Genomic DNA, 17,914 nt, shown 5'->3' with positions numbered 1-17,914 from the left:
AGTCCCGCTGGAGCTGCAGGACCGGACTGTGCCAGCATGGCTCCCATCATGACAGGCCACTGCAAAAAACATGTGGTCCATCACCTTCTGCTTTCCTCATAAAAATCAAGGCGTTAAAACATAGCTTAAGGAGGGTTTGTAATCCCAGAACTCAGGGAGTCAGGTGGACTCTGTGAGTTCAAGGCCAGCTTGGTCTACAAAGTGAGTCCAGGACAGGCAAGGCTACACAGAGAAACCCTGACTTGAAAAACCAAAAAAAAGCGGAACAAAAAACATAGTTTAAAATTAAAAGTATCCCAGTACCTCCTAAAATTAACTACATTTCAATACTTCATTTTTAAGGGAAAAAAGAACACAGGTTGTTTCCTTAATTGACCAGAGGATGTTCCACAATGGGGATTTTTCTCCCAACCACTGAAGTAGCTGGGCTGCGATCTTCTACATTCACAGACGATGAAGTGGACACACAAAGCAGCAGTGCTCCACTTTACAGTCCAGAGAGGCCCTTCAGGCCTCCTCTGTGCTCCACAGAGACACTGTGCCCAGGGTTTGGATTTCTGCCAGTAACAGAGGCAGACATAATCCATAGACAGAAAACCTCAACCCACTCTCCACTTGCTAGGAAAGAATGGGTACTTTGCAGGGCAGAAAGGAACCCAACCTGGAAAGTCTGAATGGAAAAGTAAGCAGCAGAGGGGTCAGAGCTCCGTCTGTAAGGTCATCAATCTGGGAAAACTAGGGGAGCCTGACTGTATCAGAAAGTCTGGGATCAACCTGGGTAGATTTACACCTCGATACCCTTGAGGAAGGCCTTATGGTGATGATAAAAATCTCAAATTCTTGGCAACTCAACAGGGCCAAGCAAGGGATATACAATGAGAAATTTTCTTCCCATATTTTAATACCCCCAGTAATCTGTCTAGTGCCCAGAAAGAGATATTAAAATGAAATGGTAGAGGGCATTTTAAAGTACAACTTAAAATCCACAGATAAACAGCACATAGTGAATACCACATAATTGATCAGGAAGTGGCAAAAAGGACTAATTCATTTGGAATGAGCCTCATGAGAAGACCTGCAAGGTAGGGAGAGTCGGACTGATGAGCGAGGCACTGATAGCAGAGCAGGGCCATAGGGTGAGGTGTACTAAGCTGAACACACGGATAATGTTTCCGTACTCCTCTGTTACTGTGCATGCTACACGGCCACATTAGAGAATGCTAATGAATCTATAAAGCCCATCACAGAGATTGTCAAGACACACTTTGCAGGTGTCTTATTTTGAAGGCTTTTCCCACCTAGTCAGGCCCTGGAGCTGCTGAACCACAAACGGCCTATTGAGTTAAATCTCTGTATAATGACTAAGAGTCATCCATCTATATGGAATATTTCCTCTATCAGCAGTTGTCCTAAGTAGTGATAAGATTTTAAAGTACAATCGAGGACGACAACAGGAGGAACTGTGGGAAACGGTAACAATGGGTGCCATCTGTCTAGGTACTCATGTATGTATATGTGTATACATGTATGTATGTATGTATGTGCCCATGAAGACTATGTACTGGGCTATTTAGTTCCTGGAAGTCTAGAGGTAAGCACCATCATTTCTAATGAGGATAATACCTTGTAGAGTGATTAGGTGATTAACTGGAAATAAAGGGTCTAGGTGGTGATTGACTCTGTGTAAGAACATGCATTCTCTAGGTTCATTCGGGGCTGTTTTTCTTCCTTCCTTCTGTTTGCTTCTGGTGCCAGGGATTGAACCTAGGGTCTTTGGCAAGTGCTTTATCGCAGAAATAAAATTCCAGCTGTTAGTCGTAAATTTTAAAATAATATTTTGAGGGAAAGCATGTTTTAGTACCTGAGAGAAAAACAAAAGACCAATACAGAAAAATGAACTTTTAAAATCTTGGGCTTGGGGTTATAACTCAGCAGTAGTGTATGGTTAGCATATTAAGGCCTTCAGTTTAAGCCCCAGAAAAACAACAGCAACAAAAGTTTGCATAGGGGGACCTACCATTACCATTTTATGTGCTAGAAAGTGTTCGTATGTGCATGTAAGCTGGGTGACTTTTACGTGCTGAATAAAAAAGACTACCCAGTTAAAAACACAAAAACTTGTAAAACATAAACACAATCTGCCTTTATATTTCTGACTAACACTGGAGGCATAATCTTAAAATCAAATGGTAAGAACAGAGCAGAGACACCCTTGTTGGGAGCATCTGGGCCCCTGTCAATGGTTCAGCCGCTGCCCACGCACTTTACCCAGCAGTCCCTCCACTCCCTTCTACGTCAGGCACCCTCATCTATACTGTTCCAGGCAACCTAAGACTCTCCAGCATCTTATGTTTCCTGTTTCCTATGTCTTCCATTAAGTTAACAGTGTTGAACTGAAATACTACATTTCACCAGCAGGTGTCATAACCTAAAACAATGCAGACTTCACAAGAGTCACGCTGACATTATGGAAAACAAACGTGATTCTGTATGTAGCGAAACCTCTCTGCTCTGAGCTGGGCATGGCCATGGTCGGGTTTGGGAAGCTGAGGAGTGACACTGAACTGAGATTAGGATTTATCTAATCCTGGAGTTTGGTCCAGGAAACATAGTGAGCATTTCAAAAAGTTCAGCGTGCAGGGTAACCTTTGAGGCCAGCCTGGCTACATGGAGTGACACCTCCAGAAACAAAGAAACAAAATCTCTACTGTGATTTCACTTCCTGCGCTGAAGTCACCACACTTAACTGTCCATACAGGAAGGAAACTGGAGTTTGATTACAAATATTACTGATCATGGAACATATGTTGGTACTGATACATTCTTATTTCACCCTTGACCTATATCATGTTCTTACCTTTCAAGCCTACTCCATCACCAAATGAATTATTTAAACCACAAATACTGTGTGGTGTATAGAGACAGAGAGCACGGAGCTCTGACAGTGGAAGTCAAAGAGGAAAGCACACAAAACCCCAGAACTCACCACTGCTGCCACAATCTGCACAGGACAGGAGTTCTTCGGGCTTCTTTTCACGATTTGACTCTTTCGTCCCCAAACAGAAGCTGCATATCGGAATGGGATCGGCGCGGGGCTATGAGAAATAAAATTTAAAAAATATTGTTAGCCTTCCTTTCAAAATTAAAACAAATTATTAAAACCAAAGCTTCTTACATATTTCTTAAGGATACCCTGATAAACTAAGCAACATTTTCAAATAAAAATCATCATAAAGTATGTGGTGGCAAAGCAGTATTTGAATACATTTAAATGTAGGCATTAAATCCAGAAATAACTTATGAATTCAGTGACACCTTAGACCTTTACATATCATACAGCCTTTGGAATGAACACTAAGGATTCATCTGTGATCCCAAGTATTCTCATAATTTGTATGCCTACAATAAGCTGATTCTTCTGCTCTGCACTGAAGACTATGGATGTCCTCTAGTTAATTAAGTGAGATTACTTAACTAAACTTTATCAAGTGCTGTAATTATTCACCTATTAAATACTGAAATGTATGTCTCTGTTCAGACAGCACATGAACAGAGAACAAGCAGGAACTGAGATTCAGCTGGACTTGAGAAGATCAAAAGACTATTAACAAGGCCTCTCTGGCACCAAGGACTTCAAAGGGAAACCAGGACACACAAGGGAGATAAACTCTCAATCTCTGACATTCACACTTTATACAAGAAATAAAACATTTGTCTACCCCTGGCACCCTTTAATTCTCTATGGCAATTGCTTTTAACGGTGTGTGAATCTACATACATTCTGTGTCTTCACTGCTGTTTACCAGTTCTAGCGGGGCAGGCCTTTCCACCCATGTGAATGCAGTTCACTGTGCCTTCAGATCGACATTATCTTTAACAGCCAAAACTGTATGAAAACTAAATTTTTACTGTACGTTCCAAGCCTTCCATGTGTTGTCTGCTAGCTCTTTGGATGTTACTATGAAGTCTTTATATGAAATCTCAAGAATCAAAAATTCAGGACATAAAAAAAAAAAAATCAACATAATCACAAACGTTTTTATATGTAAATCACAAACAAGATTGTATTAGATCTAATTCTCTACCTCTACAGCAGCACAGAATAAACCTCATTTGAGCAACTATTCAATCCCAAATGCCTAATATGTAGCCTGGCTCACAGTAGGCACTAAAAATATGTTTGCTGGTTGAATAAATAAAGAAGCAACTGTCAGTTAAAAAGAAAAATCAACCATTTCTTTGAGAAAATATTTGCAATGCCTATAATGATACAACAAATACCTTGGTTCCCTCTAACAACGTGCCATGAAAGTCATGAATTCATCTTATGACCAAGCATTCACAAAATTTGTTTAATACAGCTATGACTTTCATCTTACAATAAGTGTTCGTTATCCTGCCCTTATTTTTAGCTTAATTTGTTTTATTAATATGCACACACTTTACTCTCTAAGGTAGCTTTACAAACCTATTTTTGTAGCTTTGTTAAAAAGGCACAGTGTGAAACATTCTATACTAGGAAAAAAAAAAAAAAGACAAGCTACAACAAATTGGTCACTGACTCCAGCCATAGTTTTTGAAATGCCAGATAATCAGCACAGCATAATTATGGATCCATAGTTATTACTTGCAACTGCTCGGCTGCAATACCTTGGGAACACTTTTGTTCCTTTAAATAGCAATTAAAAGAACAATCTGGTTTTAAAGTGACAACATTCCCCTGATAGATTCTGGCTAACGCACAGTCTTTATACTAATGGGATTCTTGCTTTCATTTGATAGAACAATGTTCAAGCCACTGTCGCCACCTTTGCAATGATAAATAATTTACAAAATGTCACATATCATTCATACAGTGAAATAAATCCACATCTGCAGCTCCATTTTTCTTTCCCAGATGAATTTTTAGCTGAAAGAGAGATATGGCCATCAGCCAGCATTCATGCTCATTTTTCGTTTTTAACTAAAAGGTAACACAAAGGACAAAGGTTGCTAGTAGTTCATGGCCAGAAAGACTTATGTCCTGCACTCTGGCCAATAATAGAAGCAGAGATGCTATCACTTCACGCTACATTCAAGCGAATACCACCATGCTGATGTATGCTCACAACCATTTATTTTAAGGATAACTATCTCACAATACTCTATAAAACCACTGCATTATACAGGAGTGTCTGCCCTGCTGAATTATTGATAATTCAAAGCACTTTTTGCTAACCTCACTGTAGCCGAGTCTAATTAACCTTAAAAAATTGTCACTTGTATGAAATGAAACTTTTACAGTAATGCATGTAAATGGGTCACAGAATTATTTTGATTCACTATTCTCAGACTACATATAAACTATCTTTTAAAAAAATAATCCCTTTAAAATAAAGAAAAATGGGCTGCAGTCAGAAAGTGGTCTGGTTAGATAGCAATTTGATTCCACACAAATCTACTAAAGACAAGTGGTATTTAAAAAGTTTGAAAACAGAAGCTCAAGTGATCATAGTGGCATACACCTGAAATCTTAGCACTTTAGAATTGGAAGCAGAAAGACTGAAATGACTTCAAAGATAGCTTGAGTTTCAAGGCAGGCTGTGTTACACAGTGAAACATACTCAACACTCCCTCAAAAGAAAGTCAAAACCAAAGCCAAAACACCCCACCTCATTCGAAAATTCTTAATTCCTTTCTCTGACATCTCATGGGGTGGGGGCGGGGGCGGCAACACAGCCAGGTTAGAGGGTAAAGTATTTGCTAGAGGCCTGGTTGGTGACTTGAGTTCAGTCCAGGAAACCCACGTAAATAGACAGAAGGGGGAAACTTGCTCAAAAATTATTATTTTGATCTCTAGCATGTGTGAGAACATGCACAAACAATACAATAATAAAATAAATATTTGAAAGAAAAAAGAAAAAAAAATCTCATAAAGGCATCTAGCTTGCTGGTCACATTTTTCTATGATGTCTGATTATGCTAAGCTAATACAAACCTAAGAACAACACTCAGGGAGAGATGTGGAGACTGTTCTGTGGGGGCCTCTCCTGCCTTGCTTCTGCCTTCCTCAAGAAAAGGGGCTGAGGCAGCAGGGAAGTGGGAGGTCCTTCTTCCACGACCTCATTCACTCACCTTGATCATGCAAGATATGTGCACTTACCCCTACTGTAGGAAGAACCTGAAGGTCTGCAGGCTTAGGGAACTTCTCTAACTTTGCACAGGTTCAGTGGCAACATTCATAATTTTGTGGAAACATCATTACTATGCTTGCACAATACTTTCCATCTTCCCGGTATTCCACACACTCACTAAACACTAACTCCCTGTTATGGTCCTCTTTCTATCAGCTTCACACTTGAGATCGCTCAAGCAAATAGGGCCACACCAACTCTGTGGATGGATTGACTTTTGAGGGACAAGAGATGTCTGTACTGAGAAAGGCTGGATGGTCCACGCCAGTATGTTGACATGATAGTGGGCAGAATCACCGCACTCACGCTGGGCACCTACGGCTCCCCAGGGTTCTGTCCATATCAATGTCCCCACAGCTCTACAGATCACCATTATGGCCTTTCTCTGCTGTAATTTCCTTACTGACACTATCACACTCAAGGCATCTGAGAGTCTTTGGGATCTCTGACCTAACAATCAAATAGCTCTTTCTGAGGAAACACTCTTTAAATATAGCAACATACATGTGAGAAGCTTTATTTTCATTCATGATTACTTTTGTTCTTGCCCTGATGGAAACGACATTTGTTACTCTCGACATGTTTGTTTTTCTAAGGTACTGAACAAAAATAAATGCAAGTCTGTAAACTAGAGCAGAGCCAGAGGTACCCAGGCCCATATCCTCTTCCTGACGGCAAACATGGTGTGGATGTGTATGTGGGGATGAGGGGGTGTAGTGTTACCAGCTGCTTCTACAGCCTTGTACACAATCAGAGATGCATGTCAGGGCTGTCTTTCTATAACCCCTACGGATCCGAGCCTTCTCTGATGTCCTTACACTAGAGAATTATCTTACAAGTGGAACAGTACCATACTCAAAAGATTTGCATGATGGAAAAGACTGATATTTCAACATGTTCCTTGAGTTTCTGAGTTTCCTCACCTGTGAAAGTATATAACATGTCCATACTGTCCAGCTTTAGGACAGTTGAGAGTTCAAACATGACTGAGTATGGTAAGTACTAAGTCTGACTCAAATATTCTTAATCATTGCTCAATTCACTCTTGTTATAAAGACTAGACAGCTTCAAGTCCTTTATCAATATTAAAACAAACTGTTATGGAACATTAAATTATTCTATGAAAGAATTAGATTTTCTCAGTCCCTGTGGTGAGTATGAATTTGACAGGATTTTCCCTTAAAAGGATCACCTAACCAGTGACCACAGTAACAAGGTAAGGAAAAGTACTGCAACCAAAGGCAAGGAGGTTTTTAAAAACTATTAAAGAAAAACTCAAAGGAAAAACAACATCAACAAAAAATACCAGAAGGGAACAAATATAACGAATGTATAAACAAATTTAAAATCTTAAATAGAAAGCACATAAGCCAAGCAATTTTCATGACCACTACACATGGAAAGTAGTTTATTGCTAGAGAATGTCTACACGGGGGACTCAACTGCTTCTGTAAACTGCATCCTGTTCATCAAAGACTCTTCCGTAGAACTTTAACCCTTGTCCTTTGCTCCGGCTGCGCTGAAATCTGGAGTTTGGATCCTGTTTTGCTGCTTACCACAAAACCTTAACCAAATATGTCTCTGGTACTCAACCCAAGCTCTGAGCGGCTAGGCCTAGACTCCCAGTCTACTTCTCACACAAGTTCAATGTCTATCCATCCTTTGTCACAAGGAAATTATTACACAAGGATTCTGACCAGAGGACTCCAAGCCTTCTCTGACATTGTTTGTCCTATGCATCATTTGAAGTTTGACTTAGGTATCACATTATCAGATGGGCTACCTTGCCTATCATATCTAGAACTATTCACTGGCCTGATCTAGAACCCTCCACGCCTCGCTTTACTTCTGAGGACTAATGTCTATGCAGTAATAGGTCATCAGACCAATTTTTGCTTCTATTAATAAACCTTAAGAGCTGGGCATGGTTGCACACTCCTGTAACCCCAGCACTAGGGGAAGCAGAGGCAGGCAGATCTCTGTGAGTTCAAGGCCAGCCTGATCTACAATGTGAGTCCAGAACAGTGAAGGCTACACAAAGAAACCCTGTCTGGGGGCAGGAGTACTTCAGAATAAACCTGAAGCTTCCTCATAAAAGGAATGACTACTTGTCGATGAAACAGAGTATATTTGGGAATCAATAAATGAACAAACTAGGAACTGTTTCTTTAATTCAACAGGTCTCAAAATACTGACCACTATTGTTTATTTTCATATGTATCTTTAATGACTATAAACACTTCAAGTAAGGCAACCACCAGTGGTGAGGTGGGTCATCATTTCTTGAAGGTACTTACTTATCATCGTATACATAATAAATGATGGTTAGTTTGCCATATACTTCCTTGGGCATAATCTGACAAGACCAAAGGTTATAAAATCACTTGAAGAAAAGTTACTCTCCAACTAACAAAACATTAGCGTTTATGGTTCACCCAAAAACATTCATTACACAGTTTTTATATAATATCAGCTCAGGTATGAAGGGGAGGGCAGTATTGGGGAGACCCAAAGGGAGCAACTGAGTATGATCAAGAGACATGATTGCATACAAGAATGAAATTATTAAAGAACAGATGAAAACACACAAAATAAATCCGTCTCTGTCTGTCTGTCTCTCTTTCACCACCCCCTTTCCTTCTCAAAAAATGAAGACACGTAAAAGAAGAAAAATAAAAAAAACCAAGTGAGATGAAAACAACACAATGATAGCAGCAATTTTTTTAAAGATTTATTTATTTATTAAGTGTACAGTATCCTGCCTGCATGTGAGCCTGCAAGCCAGAAGAGGGCACCAGATCTCATTATAGATGGTTACGAGCACCACGTGGTTGCTGGGAATTGAACTCAGGACCTCTGGAAGAAGAGCCAGTGCTCTTGACTGCTGAGCCATCTCTCCAGCCTCCAATAGCAGCAAATTTTAAGAGTGTAATTGGTCGATCTTCTTGTGTTTGAGGCCACATCTTATATCGTAGGCTGGTCTGGACCCATGGCTGAGACTGGCCTTGTACTCCTGATCCTCCTGCCTCTAAATACTGGCATCGTATCACTCCCTCACTCTCTAGACCAGGCTAGCCTGGAACTTACAGAGGTATGCCTGCTTCTGCCTCCCAAGGACTGAAATTAAAAACATACTCCATAGGACTGGCTCAATCTATTTTAAAGATAGTACTTTATATACATTGGTGCTTTGTCCCTGATAATGTGTTATTATCAGAGAGACAGGGTTTCTCAGTGTAGTCTTGGCTGTCCTAGACTTGCTTTGTGGACCAGACTGGCCTTGAGCTCATAGCAATCCGCCTGCCTCTGCCTCCCTGAATGTGCCACCATGCCCAGCTTATAACTGATTTCCAAAACTTTATAACTAACAGTACAGTGACAACACAGACTGACAATGTTCCTCTTGTTTAGAGGAACTTACTGACATCCTTTTCTGTAACTTCAGTACTCAATATGGCACTTACCTAATAAAGAACTAGACTTCACTTCTTGCCACTTAGCCATTTATTCAACTGATGTTTGTTATAATGGACTAAATGCAGTCCTGATTAGGACAAACATCATGTACACTTGGGATTTTCTTTTGCAGCAATCCGCTTAACGTGGTCTTTGGGACTACACAACTCTAAAAGTCGGGACTTCTTGTGATGGTCTAAAGCATCTTTCTTCTGAGCTTATCACAGTGTCATGGGTCAGCAACTGTGGTCAGTGCAGCCATTGCTCAGAGCAAGCAGATCTGGAGCTCAGCACCCATTAAAGCATGAGGGTCTACTTCAAACCCTTCTTGGCAGAAGAGAACTCTGTTCACAAAATGCTTATCACCATTTTTTTCTGTGTTCATATACCCTTTGTTAAAGTATAAGTCTTTCCTTGCAGTTCGTTATTTGGACCTGAATATATGCTAAGTACTTTTTCCCAGAAGGTAACTGGAGTTACACTGACTACAAGATGTTATACGGGGAACAGTTTTATCTTACTTTCGCTCTCACTCTATGGATTTCCACTGTCTCACCTCTCCTGCTCACTATGCTTCTTGGTGGGTAATTGGTTCTGTGAGTGAGCAGTCTATCATCCCCACCAGCTCTGTGGATTGGGTTTCTTCATCACTCTGAGCACAAGGATTCCTTTGTTGGTAATGTATGGAGATCTTGAATGTGATGGTTGTATTTTAGCCGCTTGTCAGAGTGATGAGCAGTCACAGTATTTAACAGTAACAGTAAAGAAAAAAACCTAAGCATAATAAACAAGTATTTAAAGTACTTCTGCATATATGCATAAAATATTACCCTTTTCTCTTTCACTTAAAAGCAAACCTGTATCAATGACTACATAATACAGAGGAATAAATGCTCACAATCAAGGGAGACTTCAGAAGTAAAAATAATAAAAACTGTCACAAAGGAGTAAGAAGTGAGGGGACATTCTGAGAACATCAGCCCGCTTACCAACTGTGGGAGCTAATTGAAATGCTCACTGTATCCTGGAGTCTAGAACTTGTTCTAATTAGGCAGGTGTACTATTTATAAGCATGCTGATTAAGGAGAGTGATTGTACTGAAAGAAAACAAATCTAATCCTGCACATTGAGCTTAACAAAACCCTTTCACTGCAAGATGGAGACTACACATTTTGAAAAAAATGACAACGAAATAATTAGTTTCCCCACAGCCTTCAATTTCTTATCTGGACAGGGCCTTGGCTTTTAAGATTGCATCTGAACAGCTCTCTTCCACCCCTGCCATTAGAAACTGCAGATATTGCATTTATCTTCCTTAGAGGGATCAAAGTCTGATTCAACACAGCTGGAAACTCGACATACGGTTACAGGAAGACTGTTGAGATTTACAAACTGTTCTTGTTGGCAAGCATGTCACAATATTAGAACTATAAACCCTACATTTATATTATATTAGCACTATAAACCAGAGATTTATAAAAATAGAATGTTCAAATCAACTTATATTCAAGTATCACAAATCTTTAGTTTTTGCTTAAAAAAAAATAAAATTAAGCGAGTGCCTCCCAAGTGATTCCCAGCCTCAGTGGTTAAAAAGAGTTGGCAAAAGCAAGTTCAGACTTTGAAACTATTGTTTCTTTAAGAATAAAAAAACTGACGCGAGGTGGGGACTGGTGACTCCTGCCTGCCATGCCAGCGTTAGGAGTACCTCCAAGAGTCTGAGTCTAGTCTGGGCTACAGAGTGAGGGTCAATCTCAAAAGAAACAAAGCAACCAACAAATAAGAAGGCAGGGTTCTGGAGAGAAATCCTATCTTAATGATGGCATGAAGAACTAGGGGGTTGTCAGTAAAGCTCTGTACAAGAACAAATTTTCCTCCCACCCTCATAAAAATCAAGTGGGTTACGGGGACCTCAGTTTGTAATCCTGGAGCTTGGATAAGGAGACACGCCCTGGAGTATGCTGGATAGCCAGGCGAGCCTAACTAGTGAGCGTCAGCCAAAGCAATGGAAGACTGTTTCAAAGGAAGCGGCCAGCATTGCCAAGGATGACACCAGAGGTTACCCTCTAGTATCCACACACATATGTACCTGTACACATACACACATCACCACCACACCACCACCAACTAAAATAGATGGCATTCGAGAAAAGAAGACAAAGAGGTAAACTAGGGCTAGAGAGACGGCTTAGAGGTTAAGGGCACTGGCTGCTCTTCCAAAAGTCCTAAGTTCAATTCCCAGCAATCACATGGTGGCTCACAACCATCCATAATGAGATCTGGTGCCCTCTTCTGGCATGCAGGTGGAAGGAAGGAAGGAGGGAGGGAGGGAGGGAGGGAGGGAGGGAGGGAGGGAGGGAGGGAGGGAGGGAGGGAGGGAGGAAGGAAGGAAGGAGGAAAGGAAGAAAGATAGAAGTAAATGCTGACATTAACTTTCGAAAATTATTCCTAAGTAAGGCTAGAGCACAGCAGCAATGGATAAATTAAAGGATAGTCATAACATCACATAAAGGCATTTGCTCTAAACTGCCCTGACGCGTCCACTTTAATGGAGATACAGTCCTCAACTGTGCACAGGCATGATGTGAACTAAATGGAGACATGCTCCATACCAAAGAAAAATGTGAAGCAACTGCTAAAGAGATGGGCAATATACTTGTACCCAATACATAAAACCCAAAGCTGGAAACAGGATGCAGGGGTGAGGCAGGTAGGCCAGTAACAATCTAGAGAGGCCACATATTAGACATTCTTCTTCTTTGGGAATTTATTTATCATGTACACCTGCATGCCAGAAGAGGGCAGAAGGTCTCATTACAGATGATTGTGAGCCACCATGTGGTTGCTGGGAATTGAACTCAGGACCTCTGGAAGAGCAGGCAGTGCTCTTAACCTCTGAGCCATCTCTCCAGCCCTAGACGTTCTTCTATAGCAACAGTTCTTCACACTCAGAGACCTGCAAGGCACTGAGACACTACGCACCACTCCTAAATGTGTTATTACTTAGCACTCAAAGCACACCCGGCAGAGTCTAACTGGCATTCTGAGGGTTTGTCTTCACAAAGGCACTAAGCCCTGTAATTCTCAATTGCCCTCTGGGCACACAAACCATCCAGTGCACAGTGTTTCCAAGCCTCTGCCTATTCTGCTTCTGTTTTCCTCATTTCCTCTGCCCTTTCAATCACAGTATTCGTAAGAAGGGAGATGAGAGAGTTGCTTGGATAATTACCACCCAAAGGTCCAGAACTCGGACCTTGCTACGTGTGCAGCAGCTTCATCCACTGGTCTCTGCTGTGGTGGGGAGCTCCAGATCCACACAGGCATTGCTCTATGACCACAGCATCACTGCTATTTATTTATTTATTTATGGCTGGGGAGCTACCAACCACCCCTGAAGCCTCAGCTAGGAAGAGACAGACCACCCCAGACCTGCCAGGTCAGGGGTTTTCCAAGCTCCATTTCCTGGAGTGTATACAAGGCCACAAAAACAATACAGGAGGAAGAAGAAAGAAGTAAAATTTCTAGTATCAGGGCTAAGTACACTCCACCTCCCCTGGGGTCACAGCAGGCTCGCCACACCCGACAGGCCACACAACTGCTTTTCAAGTAAAGAGGTCACTGGGACTCAGGACATTCATACTGCTGCACACACACAAGTATATTTTTCATATAATAACATGTAGAGCAAGTTTTGCACCAATGAAGATTCATAATCCATTCCTCCTCAAAACACTCTGAAACCGTATATATATATATATATATATATTTTATATACTTATATAGAATACTTATATATACTTTATATATACTTTTATATACTTACATATATTATATATAATACATTTATTTGCTTATTTATTTATTTATTTATTCATTCATTCATTTATTTATTTATTTATTTTGCCATGGGTCAAAGTGCTATTTAGAAGCCATAATCTTCCTGCCTTGGTGTCCTGAGTGTTGGGATTACAGGCACGTGCATTTTTATACAAGTATTTTTATAGTCATAAAAATGAAGTTTCATTTCTGCACATTAAATGTCTGGGACTGGAACTGCTAGGTTGCAGGGTATATAAATGTTTCAACACATCAGAAATGCCTCACTAGACTGACTGAGAAGGTAGGAGAAGATATTGCCACAGAGCTTGAAAATATATGGAAATTTAGATAATTTTATGTTTAAAATTTAGCCTAGGGCAGGTGGCGGTGGCACACACCTTTTACCCTAGCACTCAGGAGGCAGAGGCAGGTGAATTTCTGAATTTGAGGTCAGCTGGGCTACAGAGTGAGTTCCAGGACAGCCAGAGCTACAGAGAAACCCTGTCTTGAAAAAACAACAACTAGGTAAAATGAGTAACTTCACCCATAGACCAAAATTAATTAAGCAAAAGAAAATCTGACTGTCCAGTCGGGGTCGGGGTCAGTCGGTAGAAAGCTTGCCTAGCATGCACAAAGGCCGCTGGTGTGCACACCTATAATCCCAACGCTGAAGGGAAAAACAGGAGGATCAAAAGGTCAAACGGTTTCCAACATTTCCAACTGAGAAGCCAAACAAACCTAACACATCCCTTAATGGCGGTAAGAATTCTTTACTGGATATAGCTCCCCTGTGTGATATATATATATATATATATGAACAGTATAGTAACATATAGGACATATTTTCTTCCACTCTTTTTTAAAAATTCACTTTACAGCCTAATCATAGGATCCCTCCCTGCTGGCCTCTTGATTCTACCCTCATACCTAGGACATATTTTCTGAATAATTTATTGAATTTGAATTTTGAAGTAGTCCCACTGACTTTCTTTTTTAAAGATGTATTTGTTTATTATTTATACAGTATTCTCCCTGCATGTGTGCCTACAGGTCAGAAGGGGTGGGCAGCAGATCTCACTATAGATGGTTGTGAGCCTCCATGTGGTTGCTGGGAATTGAACTCAGGACCTTTGGAAGAACAGCCAGTGCTCTTAACCTCTGAGCCATCTCTTCAGCCACCCCCCCGACTTTCTCTTTCCACTTTATAAACACAGTTTGCAAGGTTTTATTCTATACTGTCTTCCAGTTTTTGTGGTGTGCTTTTGTAGATAGTCTAAGGACCATTTTTAAATTTTTTTTTTTTGTGTGTGTGTGTGTTTGGTGGGATATAGGGTAAGGTTCACAGAACTGTTAACAAACTTAGCGATTTCTAAGAGAAAAACCTAGTAAAATTGTTCCTAGGATGATTTTTACTGTAGCCACTGGTTGGTGAAAGATTGTATTATAACATCATTGAAGTCTTTCAACACATGAACGTAGATGTGTATTGGTCTTTAGATTATTCAACAATGCTTTATCATTTAAATATAATACACATTTTGTTCACACTTCCCAAATTTAGTGTGTCTGAATAATTTACAGAAATGCTGGCAACTAAATTTAAGACCTTGTATATGCTTATAATAAGTGTATGCTCTATAAGCTACATCCCCTGCCCTATTATCTCATGCATTTTTACACCACCTGATACTTGATGATACTGTAAGTAGTAGTTTCTTTAAAAAAATTATTGAGAGGTGAATAGGATAGAAATATACTGTAATGTATGGATGAGATTCTCAAAGAATACACATTTATGGAAATTATTATGCGTATTAACTTGGGGTGAATACGGAAGACAGAGGTCGAGTTTTTAGAGTTAGCTACTCTTTCCCACATTCACATGGGCTCCTGGGACTGAACTCAGGTCATCATCTTTAAGTGACAAACACCTTCTCTTACTTAACTACCCTGCCAGCCAAGTATTCTGGTTTCTAAGTATTCATTGCTTCTATACAGAAATATAACTGATCATGTTTCATACAGTCTTGTTTTCTTGTCACCTTGCTAATTTTTCTCTAGTTTTAGTACCTTTCTTAAACACTATTTAAGATTTTCAGTGGGGGTGATCATACATTTTTAGTCCTTTCTCCCTGGACTGTGATGTGGAAGTAAATGCAAAATAAACCCTTTCCTCTCCAAGTTGCTTTTGGTCATAGTGTTTTATCATGGCAATAGTAACCCTAACTAAGACTCATGGCTTTCCCACTCCCTCTTCTAATGACATGCTGTATGTCTGTTTCAAGGCTCTGACCATCATCTCCAGGATATTAAGATGACTTTGGGGGTAGCTGAGGATATAATGTTTCTCAAACTTTACTATGTGAACCTGGTTGTGTAACCCTATAGACTCTGACTCAGTGCTTCTGAGATAAAGCATGAAAGCCTGAATTTCTAAACAAGTCCCCAGGTAATACAGAGTTGGTCTGTGGTATACACACTGAATACTAAGAATATAGATAATTTAAAAATAGCCTGGGAGGGGGATGAAGAGATGGCTCAGTGATTAAGGGCACTGGCTTTTCTTCCAGAGGACCTAGGTTCAATTCCCAGCATGCACATGGCAGCTCATACCTGCCTATAACTCCAGTTCCAGGGGCATCTGTCACCGTCACACAGACATACATTCACCAATGCACATAAAACAATGATATAGGCTGGGCAGACAGCACAGTCAGTGACGTGCTTAAAGTTCTAACTGATCATCAGCACCCACACTAGAAGTTGGGCGTAGAGTCACATGCCTGCAATCTCAGCAATGGGGAAGTAGACAGCTAGCTCTTGCCTTGCGGCTCAGACAGTGTAGCTGAGTTACGGGACCCATATTCAGTGATATACCCTGTCTCTAAAATTAAGGTAGACACTATTAAGAAAGACACCCAAACTTGACTCCTAGCCTTCACACATGTACACACACACAATCTCTGCACTTGAGTAAGCACACACTAACCCAAGCCATACAAAGATGCTGGTGTATGTAATCCCAGCATTTGGCAGGTGGAGACAGGAGAATCAACAGGAGTTCACAGTCATCCTCTGCTACACAGGAACTGTGAGGCCAGCCTAGGCTACCCAAGACCCTGACATGGAAAGAAGGGGAGGGAAGAACCAAAAATATTAAGGTCTAGGCCAGAATGAGATCGCAAATTAAAGCTACATGTCCCAAAATAACCAATATTCAACTTTGAGGCATGCACAGGGGGCTTCAAGGAAGAGGGAGTGAAAAAATGCAAGGACCAGAGTCTGGGCAGCAAATGTGGTTTCTGGACAGAACACAGCCATTGCACTCATGAACTTACTGTAGCTATGGCTATGCACAAAGTTGGCTTCCTCGAGAACACCATGAGAGAGAGAGAGGGTCATACGGCCCAAACATATGGGAGGAGAGAGTGTCATTTTCATCAGTAGTGCAGCCTTTTTTCCCGTGAATTATCTCCACCCCAGGATCAGCCAAGAAACTAATTAAAGTCAGTGGGCCACACAGTCTAGGAGGAAAGCTGGAGTGACACCTGCTGACAAGAAGGGTTCCGGCAGATGGGAAGCTGGGGCCGTAGTGAAAAATCGCTATAATCACAGCAGTGAAACTGTTGGGCAGTAAAAGGTGAGGCGACCACCTAATACACACTAACATGCCAGAAGTGGGTACCATAGTCCCCACTGTCCAGACGAGGAGACTGAACTTTCTCAAGACAGCCAGCTCTAGAGCCACTGCGATACGAAGTCTTGAGGTGTGGAGTTCACTGTTACACTACAGCTGCCCAAGGGCATTTGTGGGGACTGGCTCCAGGATCTCCCTAAACACCAAAATCTGTGGACGCAGACTCAATCCCCGAAGCACACACATCCAGTGTGCATACCGGTACACACTGCAAGTTATCCCTAAATTACTTCCTACCTAAAAGAAGAAATGCCATGTGACTGGGAATAATGGCGGGGATACGGGCTCCATGCGAACTCAGTTCAGCACAATGTCCCTCCACTGCCCCAATTGTTCTGGCTGTAGGTAGTTAGACTGGAGGTGTGGAATCCACAAATTCAAAGAACTAACTGCATTGTTAGAAATGAATGTCATCGTTTCTCCAGCTGATATTCCAGGAGGTATTGTTTAAAGGTCTTCTTTGCTAGCTCCTATAAAGTCCAGCTTCACAAACAAATACAGCAGAGTAATCATTCAGCTAAGGTCAAGGTCAGGAAAAATGTTAAACTAGTATCTGAGAATTCAGACAATCTACCCTTCATAACCTAGACTGGCTGTGCTCGCAGAGGCTATTAAAACGATGATCATGATGTTTCAAAACCTCTTGGCTTTATTTGTTAACTAAGGTGTGACAGGGTGGAACTGATTGCTTTTGAAGTTATTCTAAGGCTGACCTTGGTTACAATATGAATTCCAGCACACTTGGCTTGGAAGCAATGTTTTTATGCTT

General features: G+C 40.9%; 1 protein-coding gene across 6 annotated transcripts in view; it reads right to left on the bottom strand.

Moving 5' to 3' along the window:
* Positions 1-17,914, bottom strand: part of Kat6b (lysine acetyltransferase 6B) — a 167,533-nt gene that overhangs the window by 59,363 nt on the left and 90,256 nt on the right. For all 6 annotated transcript variants that reach the window (XM_021637496.2, XM_021637499.2, XM_021637502.2 and 3 more), the window contains exon 3: positions 2,987-3,095. In XM_021637496.2, coding sequence (XP_021493171.1) covers positions 2,987-3,095 — 109 coding nt within the window. The remainder of the gene's footprint in view (positions 1-2,986; positions 3,096-17,914) is intronic.

Source organism: Meriones unguiculatus, chromosome 4 (genome assembly GCF_030254825.1).
Source record: "Meriones unguiculatus strain TT.TT164.6M chromosome 4, Bangor_MerUng_6.1, whole genome shotgun sequence".
NCBI lineage: Eukaryota > Metazoa > Chordata > Mammalia > Rodentia > Muridae > Meriones > Meriones unguiculatus.
The sequence above is the reverse complement of the archived record's forward strand: the minus strand, read 5'-3'. Positions and strand labels throughout refer to the sequence as shown.